Here is a 16,863-nt window from a genome sequence, read left to right on the forward strand (position 1 = left end):
GGTCTTTTCCCCACTAGGATTTATATTTCTATTTTAAAAATGTCATTGAATTAAGGATTAGCATTTATTCTGGATTCTTGGATTCTGTAGTAGATCAAATAAAATGAGATATTTTTAATGTTCATTTTCCTTTATTGCATATATCACATTTATTAAGCTGAAGTGTACAATTTATAAAAAATTATAAATAAAAAAATTTATAAAATTATAATTTTTATTATTTAAATTTTAATGTTCATTATCCCATTTAAAGTGTAAAATAATAAAGGAATGTCCTCTTTTGTTTTTACTTATTCTTGAATTTCATTTGGTCTGATAAATAGTTGACATTCAATAATTATTAAGTAAATATTCCAAGATGTTGCCCTTTATTTGCTATACTATATTTGAAAAAATCTCCATATTTTTTTTCTTTTTACTAAGACTTATTATACTGTACCCACCAATATAAGACTTGTGATATTCCACCCACTAAAATGTGGGTTTTTTTTCCCCAAATTTCTACTTAATAAATCTTTTCTCAGTTTTGCAGTCTGCAGACAGGTAAATAGATATAAATTTGAGACCAATTCTTAGATTCTAGCAAACACTCATGTCATCTGATATTTTATGGGAAGCCACCTGTGAACTGTGTGAGAACTAAAACCGGCATCAAAGCCATTGAGTGGGAAAGTCTAGTATCTGGGCACTCACACCCACATTCCTGCTGTCTGAGAGCGCCTGGTACATGTGACATTCTGCCTAGCCCTGTAAGGTTCTACAGAGTACCACAGATGGGGTGATCTGCTGCAGCCAAATAGACACACAGCCTCTCAGAGAATGGTGTGGCCTGCCAAGAAGTTTGCTGCAAGTCCCCTGCCACACCCAGAAGGAAGCCTCCTCCCTCTGAAACCTCATCCCTGCCTTTGATGTATTTTAAATAAAGGACCTGAGCCATTTCCTAGTTCATTCTGTTCCAGCTCCTATGTGGACTGGAAGAAACTATCAGACTCTCCACTTCCCCTTTAAAACTGTTTCCTGGCTCTGACTCTTTATTCTTCACTATTTCAGATTCTTATTTTTCTCAGGTGGCTTATCCCCTCTTGAGCAAGAAACTGCCCTGGCGGGGTGCTGGTTACTCCACAACAATATTTGTGTTGTATGATACATCTTCTCCTTTCTTGTGCTTTGTCTTCTGTTTATCAAGAGCTCATTACAAATTGAAGTTAAAAGGTTAAAAGGGAACGTCCAGACTGCATCAGATGTTATGAATAAGAATCTTGGGAGCAAGTGTATAACTGTATTTTTTTTTAATTCACAGATGTTTCTAAGGCAAACAAACAAAAAACTTTTAATCCATGACAATTTTTAAAAACTACAATCTGTCTCTAGCATTCATTCTACTACAGCCAATGTCACCACAACATACAATATTCAAGGATTTGTTCTCATTCATTTTACTTCTTGGTCTGCTTGTAGAAAAGTGAAAGATAATTTTTTTGTGCATCAAAAACAACTAAAAGAACAAACAAAAACACATGTAAAAATGGCGATAGCTTATATGTTAGGTAGAAGACTTCACTTCTGCCAGAAAAAAAAGATAGGTGAATGAAGACATTATCTATTAAACAGTCTTTACTTTTTCAAGACAGATTTTCTTACTCAATTTCTTTTGACTCAGTAGCAATTTCCATTCTGTCATATGTTTTCTGACAATTAGAGCTTGTGAATTTTTAATATCTCTATTTTCAGCAGTATTTTATTGGGGGAATAGGAAGAAGATGCATCAGGATTGTTCATCAAACACAATTTCAAAATTTTAATTAATAAAGTCTGTGAAATATATAATAACATGAATAACAATTGTCATGATTGCATAAATCCTTCATCAGGCTAGACTTTAGCCTTGGGTGACATCATCCAAACTGTTGTTATTTTTTTTTAAGATACCAGGCTTTTCTCCTTATTGACGCTACTAATTTCTCTCTCTCTCTCTCTCTTTTTTTTTACCTCTACACATTTTCTAGCCACTTGATTTATTGAGAGTTACAATTAACTGAGTGAATACATTTTGTTCTATTGTATACTAACTGAACCTTTTACTTTAAATCTATATGGATCAAATATTCTAATCTTAACTACAAATGCTTACCTATATCCTCATTGTAAGTTCTTACATTCCTTTTTATTTGCAATTTGTTTCACTCAAATTCATATACTTATTCAATTTTACATTATATGTAGAGTGCAGGAATTCTCAGTGAAAGAACCAGAAACTAAAAAATAGTATCTTACTGCATCAATAAAGCGTTTTGGAAGTACAGCAGAAGTATCTTTTTCTTCCCTTAATTGTGTGTTTCCTTGACTACTCCAGAAGGCACAACACATCCATTGTTATTTAAAGGTTCTAAATTTGGTTCTTCAGTGATTTTTTCTCTGTCTTCTGATGCCTTGGTATCTTTTCCTTCATATTTTTTCTTCATGGCATAAATTAATACAATATATAAAATAAGTGCTAGAACATTTAACAGCATTATCAAGCCCAGGTAGACGTATCTATGAAAAGAGATAGAAAAGATTCGATTATCATTTTACATTTACAAAATAACATATTTCTCTCTAGAATGCAGGCTTTACTTGAAAAAATCTTCTTTGAAATTATGTATAAAATTACAAAGGCAACAATTAATGACTCTTTCATTGGGGTATTTTGGAAGGAAGAAAAACATCCAAATCTATATCCCCTAAAACCATTCTGTCCCACCTAAGAGATGGGGGAGGTACTAACAAATATGCTCGAAGTTCACAATTCAAAGATCCAGACCCATTAAAAGATTGAAACTTCTTCAGAGCACTGTGGAATGCACCCCTTCTCCTAAATAATTATTTATACAGTCTCTTTTACCTAATGAGTTATGTTTAGCTGTCAAGAAAAAAAAATCAGAAGTCTATACTAAAGGCAAAAACAATTTGAAGAACATGAGAAAGACTAAAAACTAGCCATAGATTGTCAGGGATGTTGGAATTGTCAGAATGGGAATTTGAGATAACTATGATTAACATGCTATGGAGTCTAATAGATAAAGTAGCAGAATGCAGGAACGGATGGGTAGTTCATGCAGAGTGATGGAAATTCTCCTAAGACCAAAGGGGAAAAATGCTAGAGGTAAAAAATTCTGAAACAGAAATGAAAAATACCTTTGATGGAACAGCTGAGACAAGAAATTCTGAGTTTAAAGATACTTCAAAAGAAACTTCAAAACTAAAAAAGGAAAGAGAAAAAAGACAAAAAAAGCCCTAGAGTACCCAAGAACTTTCACCACATCTACCCAACATAGTCCTTGAAATTAGCCATAGCAATTAGAAGAATTAAATTAAAGAGAAAATAATAGAAAAAGAAGAACTCAAAATATCCATATTTGTCAGTGACATGATTCTATATTTAAAAGACCCAAAAAATTCCACCAGAAAACTTCTAGATCTCATAAGTGAATTCAGTAAAGTAGCGGGATATAAAATTAACACCCATTAATCAATTGTGTTCCTATACATCAGTGGTGAATCAAATAAAAGAGAAATTAGGAAAACTATCCCATTCACTATAGCCTCAAAGAAAATAAAATAATTGGGAATCAATTTAACAGAGGATGAAAGACCTCTACAATGAAAACTACAGATCACTAAATAAAGAAATTGAAGAAGACCTTAGATAGGCAGAATTAATATTGTCAAAATAGCCATACTACCAAAAGCACTATACAGATTTAATGCAATTCTTATTAAGACTATGATGATGTTCTTAATAAAAATAGAAAAAGCAGTCATGAAATTCTTCTGGAAAAATAGGAGACCCAGAATAGCTAAAGCAATCCTTAGCAAGAAGAGTGAAGCAGTTGGCATCACTATACCTGAACTTAAACTACAGAGCAGTAATAACAAAAACAGCATGGTATTGGCAGCAAAATAGACTTGTAGACCAATGGTACAGAATAGACAGAGACACAGAGACAGACCCACATAACTACAGTTATCTCATACTAGACAAATGCATCACAAACATATAAGGGAGAAAAGATAGCCTCTTCAATAAACAGTGCTTGGAAAAATGGAAATTCATATGTAGCAATATGAAATTAAACCCCTAGTCTTTAGACCAGAGTCCCTGTGCTACTAGAAGAAAAAGTAAGCCCAACTCTCCACCATGTAGGCTTAGGAACTGACTTCTCAACAAGAGTCCTAAAACACAAGAAGTAAAATCAAGAATCAATAAACAGGATGGCATGAACCAAAAAGCTTCTTCACAATAAAGGATACAATCAAAAATGTGAAGAGAGAGCCTATAGAATGTGAGAAAATCTTTGTCACCTCAGACAGAGCATTAATCTCTAGGATATATAAAGAACTCAAAAAACTTAATACCCCCCCGCAAACCCCACAAATAACCTAATCATTTAATGGGTTAAGGAACTGAACAGACACTTCATGTAAGAAATACAATTAGCCAACAAATATTTGAAAAAAAGTGTTCAACATATCTAGCAATTAGAGAAATGAAAATTCAAACTACATTGAGATTTCATCTCACTCCAGACAGAATGGCAGTTATCAAGAATGCAAGTAATAATAAATATTGGAAGGAAAATGTGAGAAACAAAGTTCACTGATATATTGCTATTGGGAATGCAAATTGGTGCAACCACTGTGGAAAGTAGTATGGAGATTCCTCATTAAACTTGGAATGTAATCATCATTTAACCCAGTTATCCCACTCCTTGGCATGTACTCAAAGGACTTAAAATTAGCATCCTCTAGTGACATAGCCATATCGATTTTATAGCAGCTCAACTCACAATAGCCAAGCTATTGAACCAACCTAGGTTCCCCTCAATAGATAAATAGATAAAGAAACTATGGTATATATACACAATGGAATATTACTGAGCTATAATAAATAATGATATTATGGCATTTGCCAGTAAATGGATGGAACTGGAGATTATCATGATAAGTGAAATAAGCCAATCTCAAAAAACCTATGGCCAAATGTTCTCTCTGATATGCAGATGCTGACTCATAATAGGTGGGCTGGAGGGAGGGGAGGACATTTACTGGATTGGATGTGAGGAACTGGGGAAAAGGAGGTGGGATGGGAGTGAGAAAGACAGTAGAATGAATTGTACATAACATCCTATGTTCACATATGAATACATGACCAGTGTAACTCCACATCATGAAAAACCCCAAGAATGGGAAGTTATACTCCACGTATATACAATATGTCAAAATACATTCTACTGTCATGTATAACTAAAAATAACAAATAATTTTTTTTAAAAAACCCTTGGAACAACTATCTAAATATGTATAATGGGAATACTAGATGGAGAAGAGAAAGAAACAATAGTTTGAAACCATAATGACTTATGATTTTCCTAAATTATTGTCAGACACTAAACCACAGATCAACTAAGCTCAGAGAACACCAAGAAGGAAAAATTTAAATAAACTATAGCTAATTATAACATTTTTGAATTACAGAAAATCAAAGAAAAAATCCTGAAAGAAAACAGGGGGGAACATCTTACCTACAGAGGAGTAAAGATCACTTTTGACTTTTATTCAGAAACCATATGAGAAAGGAGAAAATGGAGTGAAATATTCAAAGTATTGGGCAGAAAAATTCATCCATTTAAAATTCATCAAAAGAAAATTTTAGAGATCCCTATCTCAAAAAAAAAACATAGAAATAAAGACATTCCAGACAAAAGTTTATGGAATGTGCTGCTAGTAGACCTGCCTTGCAAAAATATTAAATAAGTTCTTTTTTTAAAAAAAACTTATTTAATAGTTTAATAAATAGCTATTTATTCTAATTTGTCATACATTAACAGCAGAAAGCATTTTAATTCATAGTACACACATAGAGAACAATTTTTCATTTCTCTGGTTGTACACAAAGTAGAGTAACACCATTTGTGACTTCATACATGTACCTAGGGTAATGATGACCATCTCAATCCACCATCTTTACTATCCCCATGCATCCTCCCTTCCCTTATCTCCCCTTTGTCTCATCCAAAATTCTTCCCATGCTCCCCCCTCACCTATTATGGGTCAGCATCTACTTACCAAAGAAAACATTCAGCATTTGTTTTTTTTTGGAATTGGCTTACTTCACTTAGCATAATATTCTCCAACTCCATCTATTTACCAGCAAATGCCATGATTTTATTCTCTTTTAATGCTGAGTAATATTCTATTGTGTATATATACCACAGGTTTTTTTATCCATTCATCTATTGAAGGGCATCTAGGTTGGTTCCACAATTAAATAAGTTTTTCTTTGAGAAGGAAAATGATATACAGGTAGTCCTTTACTATGATGGTTTGGATTACTATTTTTCAACTTTTCAATAATGTTAGAGCAATATGTATTCAGTAGAAATTGCATTTTGAAGTTTTATCTCCTCCTGAGCTAGTGATATGTGGTATGATACTATCTTATGATGCTGAACAGCAGCAGTAAGCTGTTGCACCTGGTCAGCCACATAATTATCAGAGTCGACAACCAAAACTAGACGGTGTACTATGTTGCTAGTATTCTTTGGTTATTGCATTTTGTGTTTTCACATCCCCTCATGGCTACAAAAAAAACACCTGTGTACATACATGAGATATTCAATATTTTATATAAAATGGGTTCGGTAATAAATAATCCTGCTCATCTGTAGGCTAATGTAAGTGTTCTCAGAACCTTTAAGGTAAGCTGGGCTAAGCTATGATGTCTTGGAGATTGGATAAGATGTATTAAATGCATTTGCAACTTACAGTATTTTCAATTTACAATGAACTCCATTGTAAGTCAAGGCATATCTAAAGGTCAGAAACTTGGGTATATATAAAGAAAGAAAGAGCATCAGAAAAAAAATGAAAGTAAAAGAAAAACTTTTTTCTTTTTCTTATTCTTAATTGATCTAACAGATAACAGCTTATTCAAATATAGTAGAAACAATGTATTTGATTTTATATGGAATATATACATGCATACATATGCTCATGCATGCTTATATGTAAGCAAAATGAATGAAAGCTTTCCACTGAGTCAGGAATAAGGAAAGTGAGTTCCCCCTTCACTGCTTTTCAATCTTATATTGGAAAGTCTAGTTAATACAAACAAACCAAACAAAACAAAAGCAGCAAATACAATGTATACAGATTGAGAAGAAAGAAAAAAACCTATTTGAGATGACATGGTTATTTATGTAGAAAGTCTTAAAGAATAGATATAAACTCTCCTAAAGTAATAAATGATTATAGTAAGGTTATAGGATACATCATTAATATGCCAGTATTTTTCTACCTATCATGTTAGAAATTTAAAACATGTTACCACTTATATAAGCAGTTCCAAAATGAAATACTAGTGCAAACCTAATTAAGTGTATACAAGATCTGTATGAGGAAAACTATAAAACCCTAATGAAAGAAATAGATGAACTAAATAAATGGGGAGATATCCATTGTTCTTGTACAATAACGCTCAATATTGTCAAGATGCCTAATTCTCCCGATTTGTTCCATAGACTCAAGACAAACCCATCAAACTCCCAGTGAACTACTTTGTGGATGTCAACAAATTAAATTCTAAATTTGTAGAGGGGCAAAACCCCAGAATAGCCAAAACAATACTGAAGAACAAAGTTGGAGGGCTGACAATACCTGACCTCAAGACTTACCTACAGGAATCAAGACCGTTTGGTACTGGTGAAAGAATAGATAAATCAAAGGAATAGAGAGCTCAGAAAAGGACAACTGATCTTTAACAAAGGAGCAAAGGCATTATAATAGAATGAAGACAGTATTTTCAACAAATAGTACTGTACCAACTGAACATCCAAAAGAGAAATAATAAATGTAGGCACAAATAATGGTTTTAAGAACTCTTTATATATTTAGGTCATTTTCTTGTGTCTTTGTTACAAGTTGCAATTTTTAAAAAATTAATCTTTTTTTCTTTGAACTTTGCTAAAATAAGTTTTCTTATGCAGAGTTTTAAAAATATTTCATCTTTTTTTCTCTTATGGTTTTTGAAGTTTGGGTCATACTTAGGACATACTCCAGCTTCACATATAATTTTAACGTAAATTACGATGAGTTCTTCTAATACTTGTAGTTTTTAATTAGACAATATGTAAATTTGCAACTAATTTTATTTAAGGCTTAAGATATCATTGCAAGGGACTGGGTTTGTGGCTCAGTGGTAGAGCGCTTGCCTAGCACACATGCAGCACTGGGTTCGATCCTTATCACCACACACAAAAAAATAAAAATAAACAAAATAAAGTTATGGTGTCCATGTACAACTAAAAATATGAAAAACATAAAAGATATAATTGCAAGGTTTTTTTCCCACATTATCATTCCAGTTTTTTCTTATAGCACTTATAAAATTTCTCTCCCAATGTATAGAAGACTATAAAGACATTTTTCCTCTTTTTTCCCCCTAGGCATGAACAGAACCCCAGTTCTCCATTATATGTCTTCCTACAGAATCCAAATACAATGAAATACATATTTTCCCCCAAAAAATATTTTTAAATAACAAAAAATATGCAAAAATCTTAGCTTTTGGACATGTTACTTTTTACTCTTGAATCTTAAATTCTTCATATTTAAGGGTAAAAATATAAAACATCAATTTCCTACAGTTCTTATGAACATTAAAAAGACAAACTAGGTTGGCTGATACAATGTAGAAGACAATGTAAGTGTTCATTAAATTATGGTTCATTTAATTATTAATTTTTTAATATACTGAAAATTACATACCTTAGAAACTAATATAGTCAAAGGAAAAGTCATGAAATATATTTATGACAACTTACCCAAATAATACAGAATTATATACCCTACAGCTCCCTTGTGCTCCACAGCTGTTGATGGACCACTTCAAACATGTTTTATCAATCAGGGCCCCAAAATATACTGGAGCTAAAATTCCTCCTGCAACATCATATGAGAAGCTATCAATTCAAGGAATATATTTCAAATGTAGCTATGTGGTACTCTACATTGATTCATTTTGGAGTAAGTAAACGTTAAAAAAATTGTAGGGCTCTTCCATCAATTTTGTCTAAATATATGCAAGAATCAAGATTTTATTAGGAATCTCAAAGAGTCACACTATAAAGTAACACAGTAGACATCTTTTATCTGCCCTCACCCTCCCAACATACAATAAAAAAGAAGGAACATTATCCATCTGCAAACTGTTCTTATAATACCAATCAACTGATGTCTGATAAAGGAGAGAGGTTGTTAGTAATGTTGGTTCATATGTAATTTTTCTTAGGCAAAAACTGCTGAAACAATGGAAACAGAATTGATTTTCCGATTTTAGAGTCTGAGTTCATTCCCTTTTGGATTTTTAACATCTGGTCAAAGTTGGCCGCCCAGCCTTATAGACCTATACAATTAATGTGAATTTCTGTTGTTTCACACAAATTCAGCTTAGCCAAATTCCCAGAACTCTTAAGCTGCTTTAGGCATTACCTATATCATATTTAGAAGAAAGACCCTCCACTCTGCCTACCAGGAAGAAATATTTCTAGGCAGCAAAGCTTTGGGACCTGCTTACCTTTGTTTCATACTGTGTGAAACAAATGTAACTCCTTGTTCTTAACAGATTGACTTTAACTAGAATCAGTAATCAATTTCTCATTTAGATCATTTGGCTTTCCTCTATCTCTTAGTCTTTTAATTTACCACAAAAATAGAAATGAGTCCTACTTTCTTATAATTGCAAATTAATTACTTTCAGTTTTTGAATTTTTACACAAATTCTGAATTTAATGTATTTCTCATACCTAGTGTTCGTATAATCAGTGAATGGCAACCCATTGCAAGTGATTTCAATTTAGGTGGAACATTTCTGAAATAAGATAAAGACAAAGAAACATTAAAATCTTTAAAATACCAAATTGAGTTCAATATAAATGTTTCTCAGTGCAGTTTTCTTCACAATTAAATGAAAACCCTCAAGTGAATGGCCCATATCATATCATGTACTATTATATTTTCAATCTCTTAAGGCAAACACCTAGGTGATAATAATTGTTATTCCCTAATTATTTAATATTTTATGACTTGAAGACAGTTTGTCAAACAGTTTTACATTCAATCCTTATGAAATTCCTGTGAGAAAGTGGTAGTAACAGTAACATTAGGATGCCCACGAAGACGATCTTTAACAGGGTCTATTCAGTCAACACAGCCCAGAGGAAAAGAGCAGATCCTTTTATCTAGGTTACCTGGGTATAAGTAGGAGACCTCTTTTGCTTCTTATTTATGTCATTAATATTAACAGAAAATTTTACTAATATATTTCACAAATTATGTAACGCAGCCAGAAGAGTAAAAAAAAAAAAATCTGTATTCCAGTGTCTAGTGTATTTAACTATCATCTTAAAAGCAGAGGGAACATTTGTATCCTAGGGTAGAATTTCACTTGCTCTTGCATTTAGAAAGTTATTTCCACAAATCCATTGATCTGTGTTCAGTGAGCTGTTGATACCATCATTCATGATAACATAATATATATTAAACAAGACAGCATTAAGTGGTGGGCTGAGTTGGGAGAAGTGAGGGTATTTCAAAAATCCCACTTTTAACTGAAATATTGAATTGAATAATAAAAAATTGTATTCTCCGCCTTGAATTATTTGTTCCAAGAGCTAAGTAGACATGATCATTTAACAAACATTAAGCACCTCCTAGGAGATGTCACGTTAGTAGTACTTGTTCAGGAGAATAGAGAGATAAATGACATTTCATGTCAACTAAGTAACCTGGAGAAATCATTTAACCTTTCTTTTGGATAATAGTGCTTATGTGCTGTGAGAATCTTGTAATACAATGAACTAGCCCTTTGAACCTCAATTTTTTTTTTACATATACTGTCCTCTTAAGCCATACGAGAGAGCTACTATTTGTTGAGCTTCTCAAAGTATTAGAGAAAACTGGGTGCAGTGGCATACACCTATAGTCGTATCTGTCAGGAGGTTGGGGCAGGAGCATTGCTTGAGCCCAGGAGATGAAGACCAGCCTGGGCAATATAGTAAAACCTCATATTAAAGGAAAAAAAAGTATTTGCAAGAACTTATAAAGTTAAACAGGGAAAAAATTAAATTAAATATAGCATAACAAAAAATACATATCAAACATATACTAGGAAAAAATAACTTTTAATTACTTTTGGCCATGATAAAAAGAGCAGCGATACTTTGCTAGTTCTCCTGTGGGTATGGAAGCTATGCCTGTTATTCAAGGAGGTGTTTTCATGCATAAGGGAGAAGAAAAAGTCAGCAGGAAGGGGAAGTTAACTTGTCCATTGAAATGTCTCTCTCAAATATAAGATTTCTCAAGGGAAAAATTGCAGTTTATTCCTGCCTTAGGTGTCTGATAAGTGCCTGAACTGCCTTTTCTATAGTTGATTTTCAAAGGGTGTACTTGGTTCACACATAGAAACACAAGAGGCAAAATGATAAGTTTTATCAACTTAGAATTTCACCCAGGTAGAGAATGAGCATGCAGAATCGGGATGACCTACACACAGGGATAATATTTTCCTAAAAGAGGGTTTGAAAGCTCCTACAATTCAGTGAAAATGATAAATGTCTGTGATATATTGACATGCAAATAACAATCAATCACACAGTCCTACATTCACATGCATGTACACTGACACCTAGCCACATAGTGATGTTCCCTATCCCCATGCTCATATTCACATGCTCACATCATTATCATGTAAAGCATTTGTCACTGCAGTGTGACCTCATATCTGATGTTGAACATCTCAGTATTTTGATGGGCCTCTCTTAGGATGAATTCTCAAGAAAACACCCCAAGAAGCTAAATATGTTGTTTTTATTTAAAGATTGAAGAATGTCTTCTACATACAACAAATATAATTTGAATTGATCCTCTGTTGTTCTACTAACAGTCAGTCATCAGGATTTATTGTTTCTGGAGATAATTATCAGTATGACCTAAAAACTCTATCAATAGACAGCATAAGGAATGCTTGTCTTCCTGTATGCAAAAAATTGAAGCAAAGCTTTGCTTATTCCTAAACAACCAAATCTCACACACACACACACACACACACACACACACACACACACACATATATATATTAAAAAAAACACTACCCTCTGGCTGGGGTGGTGGCTTAGTGGTAGCGTGCTTACCTCACATGTGTGAGGCACTGGGTTTGAGTCTCAGCACTGCATATAAATAATGAATAAAATAAGGTCCATCAACAACTAAAAAAAAAACCCACTGCCCTCTTTTGGGCCATTTAGAGTTAATATTTAGTTAGTCATAAGATTACATGATGCCTCACATCCCTGGGTTACCAGTAGAATCCCAAAATTTAGATCTTCTTTAGGTATCATGACTCTCACCTTTTCACCCGTAATCCCATCCATTATCCTACTTCTTTTTCACCACTTAAGTCTTTCCATTTTGCCCACTGGAATTTGTAGTCTGTCACTAGCAAAATGGTTAGATCTAACGTTCTTCACAGTCCTTCCACTTTCTTGTTCTAAAGAAAGCCTGGCTGTCTCCCTGTGATTCTCTTTCCAAGAGGTGGTTGTTTTACTCCCACACCTTGTGTATGACTGGGCTTGAAATGTATGTGTCCTTCCTGTGCTTTTTACTTCTTCCAGATCCAACTACCTCCTCTGAAAGCCATCTAGCTCTCCTAAAAAGCTGTGATATCCTAACATCGGATTCCCAAACCTCCTTGTTGAAGGTATCAATTGCCTTGCACGCCACCACTCCCATCATTCCTTGACAATTTTAGTTTTAGGTTCTCTTTCATTTTTTCCTAAAACTCTCTGCCACTTTACTAGTTATTTTCATATCCACACACAGTCCTCCCAATAATCTTCCACTTTCTTGACCTCTTCTCTTCAAGATCTTACCTGTCTCCTCCACCCTAGAGTCAGACCAATCAGTACACACTTTTCTAATTCCCCATTCTGAGCATCCCTCTCCTCATAACTACCCCCAAATTTTAAATTCACTCCATGTAATATACTATCCCCAAACAACCTGAACCCCACAGGACTCTTCAGAATCTTGACTCCCCCAATGGTTTCATGGACAGTCTCCATTTTCACCTCTTCACTTCCTTCCTCACCATGATGTTTCCTTTGCATACACACTGGACATTTTTGTTCCTCTCATTCTTTGTTGTATAATTGAAAATATTTTCATTTACCTTATGCCTTTCCTACTGCACTGTCTGGAGGAAATCATTCCAAAAATACTGGCTTGGCTAATTTTAAATTCATAAGCACAAATCCCTGGTGGTGTCCCCATACAATCCTATTATATTTTACATGTTTATTTTCCCAGATGTATTGTTTTTTTCTCCCAGTCTTCAAGACTATTCGCTCACATTTCCTGATCTTATCTCAAACTTTTTCTTCTTCATGCTCAGCTGATTACCTTGATTTTTATTTCAGAAAAAGGATTCTAGTATTTCAGAAAAAGGATTCTAGAAAAAGATTCTAGTATTCTTACATAACTAAGACTACATATTTACTTGCCTTTACCAACATGGACTATCTTCCCTTCTATTACAGAGTAAAATGGTGTTCTTGTTCATATTTCCTTCTTCTTTCTTCTGTAAAAGTTCTCTTTCCTTTGTTATCAGCTTCCTTCTCCTCTATCTGGTAAATGTCATCAGCATGCAATCATGTTATTATATCTAGCTTTAAACATAAACAGAACTCTTGGTGTCACAGCCTTGCTGTCTACCACACCTTTTTTCTGCTTTTTTTTTTTTTTTTTTTTTTTTTTTTTTTTGCTAATACTGCTCTTAAAAGAGTTTTCTCTTGCTTGTGATTGGATGTGGAAAAACTATCTGTTGCATTCACATTTAAACGATTGGCCCAGAATTCTTCAGCACTGATAACTTGACTTACAACAAGGTCTTTATAAAGCAGAAACAAAACAGGATCTTCTTGCAGCATCCTGTTTTTCTCTTCCAGTTCTTTATTTGCTTTCCTCTTGAATTTGGGCAGTAGTTGCTGAAGAAGGTCCTTTACTGCATCTCGCTCTTTCACTGCTGTGCTTTCATTGGAAAAATGGAAGTTAGTTGTGTCCCCTGCATGTAGGACCAGCTGAAGCTGAATTTTAGCTTTTCCTTCTGGACTGATTTTCTGGCATTTAATATCTGCATACATATGGCTGATTGTAAATCTATCTTTGCCTTCTGGCGCCCAAGCAATTCTTTCTGCCATGAGGTATAGAGCTCCATCCTGCTTCTTTTGACGCACCTTCTTCACGATCCAAAACTTCTTCAGATGAAGTTGCCATGATGGCTTCAGGTGCAGGTGGAAGCTACAGCCTCCTGCTAGGAGTGAGTGAGTGAGTTGGATCGGGTCGACTTCCCTTGAGCTTAAAGCTGCTGCTGGGAAGCGGTTGAAACCCAGTGGCCGCAGCCCCGTCGCCACCGCCTCTGTTACAAAGCTGCACTCGTGGCAGTCACGGCGCTTGATGAAGAAGACGTGAGGTCCATGGCATTCACAGGTTTTGTGAGATTGAGAAAACTGTGACCTGCAGTGTCTCTGGAAACCTGGCCTGTCAGACATGCAGATGAACACAAGGAATAACAAGAAACGTCTGCACCATGCCAACTCCCAGAGCAGATTCCATTATATTTGCACATTGGGAACTGAAAGGATTGAGCTAAACTCTGGGGAGGTAAATTAAGGCAGAACCAAAATGAGCTAAGTTGCAAATATATATGTATATGTATGTACATATATATGTGTACATATATATGTATTTAAAGACTGTTTACTGCAGTTACTCAGGAACTGCTTTTGATTCACATTAAGCTGCTTTCAGAAATTAAAAAAAAAACCACTTTTTTAAAGGGTGCATTGATAAAATCTAAGGGGTTTTGTTTTTGTTTTGTTTTTTTGGTTTTGTTTGTTTTGTTCTGTGTAAATTTTTTCCCTAAGTTTATGGCACAGGGTAGACCTTAAGTATTTCTCCTCCATCCTCCACCTGGATTCTCAAGTTTTACTGAATTCTAGTTGTACCTTACATCAGTTAAAGAGAGTACTTTATAAAATAAAGCAGAGGGAGACTGTTGCTCAATCGTCAGGAAACAGTTATAGTCAGAAGACATCATTGGTCCTGTGTTTCCTACGGAAATAAGAAACAATAAATATTGCACTGAATGTTTGTGGTTTGGAGTTCCTAAATAAAGGGGGAACATATTTGCAGAAAGTCCCGCGGGGTTTTAATGCAGATTTTGTCAGAAGACAATGGCGCTGCATGTTTTTCTTTGAGTGCAAATGTATATTGCTAAGATTTTTTTTTTAAAGATGGCATGTGCTTTGAAAAGAGAAATTGCATTTTTAAGAGTTACGAGTGAGAAATATAAGAAATATTACTTATTTTCACCTCTTTAGAAGAAATAAAAGATGTTTCTCATAAAAAAAAGAGTTTTCTCTACTGGCTAAGTACATTTTCCTTTCTTGCATTTTCTCTTGATGCTTTTAAAAACAGCCTTTAACCCTCCTATTTTCATAAACTATTTTTGTTAAGGCTAACAGTTACCAGCACATCATGAAATACAAGAGTCACTTCCTAGTCCCTAACTCTATGATTTCTCAGCAGCCCTGGACATAGTAACTCACACCCTCCTTCTTAATACTTTCTTCATCTTGCTTCTGGGTCATGGCCCTCTCTTAGTGTTTCTAATGCCCCATAAAACTTCCTTCTCAGTTTCCTTCACTGGTTTCTCTTCCTGTTCTTAATCTCTGAAGTTAGAATGCCTGAGTCTTGGTGTTAGGATCTTCTTTCTATCTGAGTTCAAATAGGAAGATCTCAGCACTGTCATAGTTTTAAATAGCATCTGTATATTCCTGCTTCCAAAAAATGTGCCTCCGATTCCAGTGTTTTATTTTTTTTCTCTATGTCAGATTATATATGCAATGCTGTCACTAGATATCTCACAGGTTTCTCAGATTTATAGAGATAGAACAGGTACTTGCTTCTCCACTTCCTCCAACCTGTTCCTCTCTTGTAAGGGTTCTGACAGTGGAAATGTACAAGACAGTGAATTTCCTCCGGTGAGAAAACTTTTAAGGAATAATAAGGCATTTTGTTTCCCACAATTGGAATATTCTGCAGTTTTTTCCAGGAACTAGTAAGATAATTAATACATGTGCAATGCCTAGGTGCTATATCAGTGCCCTGCATGAGGAGGCTCTGTGCTAGAGTCTTATCAGCCTCAACCTTGATCTCAGGCACAGAGCTCCTTGGAATAAAGAAACTCTCTTGTCAGACAACCACAATGCTTCACCAAGTTCTGCTGCACCTGAAGCTGTCCACATGATAGTAGCTTTAAACGATGGACTTTCTTGAGAGCTACACAAAGCTCCTAACATGTGCACATTGAAACTATAGTATGTAACTGAGGAATAAGCTGCATAATGTTGCTAACTCTGTAACCTGCCTAATGACACAATGAACAATAATGTACTACTAATGCCAGTGGCCTAATGTAACCTATGGATAGAAATGAAGCCGGCAGCTTGGACAAGGAGACATTCTGCCCTTCTGCCTCTGAATCTTGCTTCTGTCTCCTTTATATTTCTTTACATTTTTTAATTTCTTTACACTTCTAAGTCTTTACTTTTTGCCCAATGGTTCCATGGGTCTCCCAGATATTGGACCAGAACCTTGAAATCATTCTCAAATTCTCTCATATGTTACATCCAACTTATCAGCCAATTCCATTTGCCTTGGCCAAAAAAAAAAAAAATAAGAAAGCCAAGGAAGGAACAAAGAAAC

General features: G+C 34.5%; 1 protein-coding gene across 1 annotated transcript in view; it reads right to left on the reverse strand.

Annotated features, from left to right (window-relative positions):
- Positions 1-248: 248 nt before the first annotated feature.
- The window catches only part of Slco1b3 (solute carrier organic anion transporter family member 1B3), a 78,394-nt gene continuing 61,779 nt past the window's right edge, over positions 249-16,863 (reverse strand). Inside the window, exons 13-15 of the mRNA XM_026391932.2 lie at positions 9,846-9,910; positions 8,865-8,982; positions 249-2,535 (exon numbers count right to left, since the gene is read on the reverse strand). Of these exons, the coding sequence (XP_026247717.1) occupies positions 2,325-2,535; positions 8,865-8,982; positions 9,846-9,910 (394 nt within the window). The 3' untranslated portion in view covers positions 249-2,324. The remainder of the gene's footprint in view (positions 2,536-8,864; positions 8,983-9,845; positions 9,911-16,863) is intronic.

Source organism: Urocitellus parryii, chromosome 5, assembly GCF_045843805.1.
Source record: "Urocitellus parryii isolate mUroPar1 chromosome 5, mUroPar1.hap1, whole genome shotgun sequence".
Lineage (NCBI taxonomy): Eukaryota > Metazoa > Chordata > Mammalia > Rodentia > Sciuridae > Urocitellus > Urocitellus parryii.